The sequence below is a fragment of the Bipolaris victoriae genome (genome assembly GCF_000527765.1).
Source record: "Bipolaris victoriae FI3 unplaced genomic scaffold scaffold_626, whole genome shotgun sequence".
Taxonomy (NCBI): domain Eukaryota; kingdom Fungi; phylum Ascomycota; class Dothideomycetes; order Pleosporales; family Pleosporaceae; genus Bipolaris; species Bipolaris victoriae.
In genome coordinates this window covers 1-1140 of record NW_014574766.1, presented here as the reverse complement: position 1 = coordinate 1140, position 1140 = coordinate 1, and the positions used below count along the sequence as shown (strand labels likewise).

Sequence of the window (1140 nt, the reverse complement as noted above, 5' to 3'; positions counted from 1 at the left end):
TTAACTTTAAGCTCAACCGATAACGTGCTCTATCACCGAGCGTGCCATATCACCGAGTGTGCCACTTTTTCTTGGCATCGCGAACTTCACGTACGAAAGGCAATGCCTCAACAACAGAACTCGATACTAATCCAGCAAGAAGGCCGAATTATTCTTGCACTTCAAGCCTATCGTACGGGTCAGTTTAAAAGCATTCGACTCGCTGCAGCAGCCTACAACGTCCATCATTATCAGATCTCTCGGCGGCTTCAAGGAATCACCTTTCGACCTACAACACAGCCAAATTGCCAGAAGCTAACTAAGTCTGAAGAGCAGACTATCGTACGATATATTCTTGATCTAGACTCGCGAGGATTTGCCCCCCGCTTATGTAAAGTAGCAGATATGGCAGAGAAACTACTGCGCGTACGAGATGGACAGCCTGTAGGTAAATGCTGGGCAGAGCGGTTTGTATCGCGTACGGACGAGCTTAAAACAGCCTTCAATCGAGCAAAGGATCGTCAGAGAATGCAACAAGAGGATCCAGAGGTTATTAACGCGTGGTTCAAGCTCATACGTGAGACAATTGAGAAGTATGGGGTACTTTCAGACGACATCCACAACTTTGACGAGACTGGCTTTCAGATGGGTGTAATTGGCTCAATGAAGGTAGTTACAGGTTCAGAACGTCGTACGAGACCTACTCTTGTTCAGCCAGGCAATCGCGAGTGGGTTACTGTTATCCAGAGCATCTGCGCTGTGGGATACGCTACCCCGCCATTTATTATCTACAAAGGACGCGTCCACATCTCTGCATGGTACGAAGAAGCAGATATACCGTACGATTGGAGGCTTTCAGTATCAGAGAACGGCTGGACGAACAATGAGCTTGGTCTCGCGTGGTTAAAGTACTTTGACGAGTATACAAAGACGCGTCAGGTGGGGTCGTACAGGCTGCTCATTCTTGACGGCCATGAGAGCCACCTAAACCAAGAATTTAAGGACTACTGTCTCGTACAGAAGATCCTTAATCTTTGTATGTCTGCTCATTCATCGCATATTGTCGCACGTATAGGTGCGGTGAATCTCTCCTGCATTGTGTCTGCTATCTACCATCTTCATTTATGTGTGGTGTGTAGCTACTGCTTTTTCTTGTTGAGG

General features: G+C 47.1%; 1 protein-coding gene across 1 annotated transcript; it reads left to right on the top strand.

Annotated features, from left to right (window-relative positions):
* Positions 1–21: 21 nt before the first annotated feature.
* On the top strand, positions 22–315 carry COCVIDRAFT_63822 (hypothetical protein; the record flags this gene model as incomplete). The annotated part of the gene is made up of 1 exon (XM_014694455.1): positions 22–315. A coding segment is annotated over one exon (294 nt), but the record flags the coding sequence as incomplete, so codon positions are not given.
* Positions 316–1140: the final 825 nt, after the last annotated feature.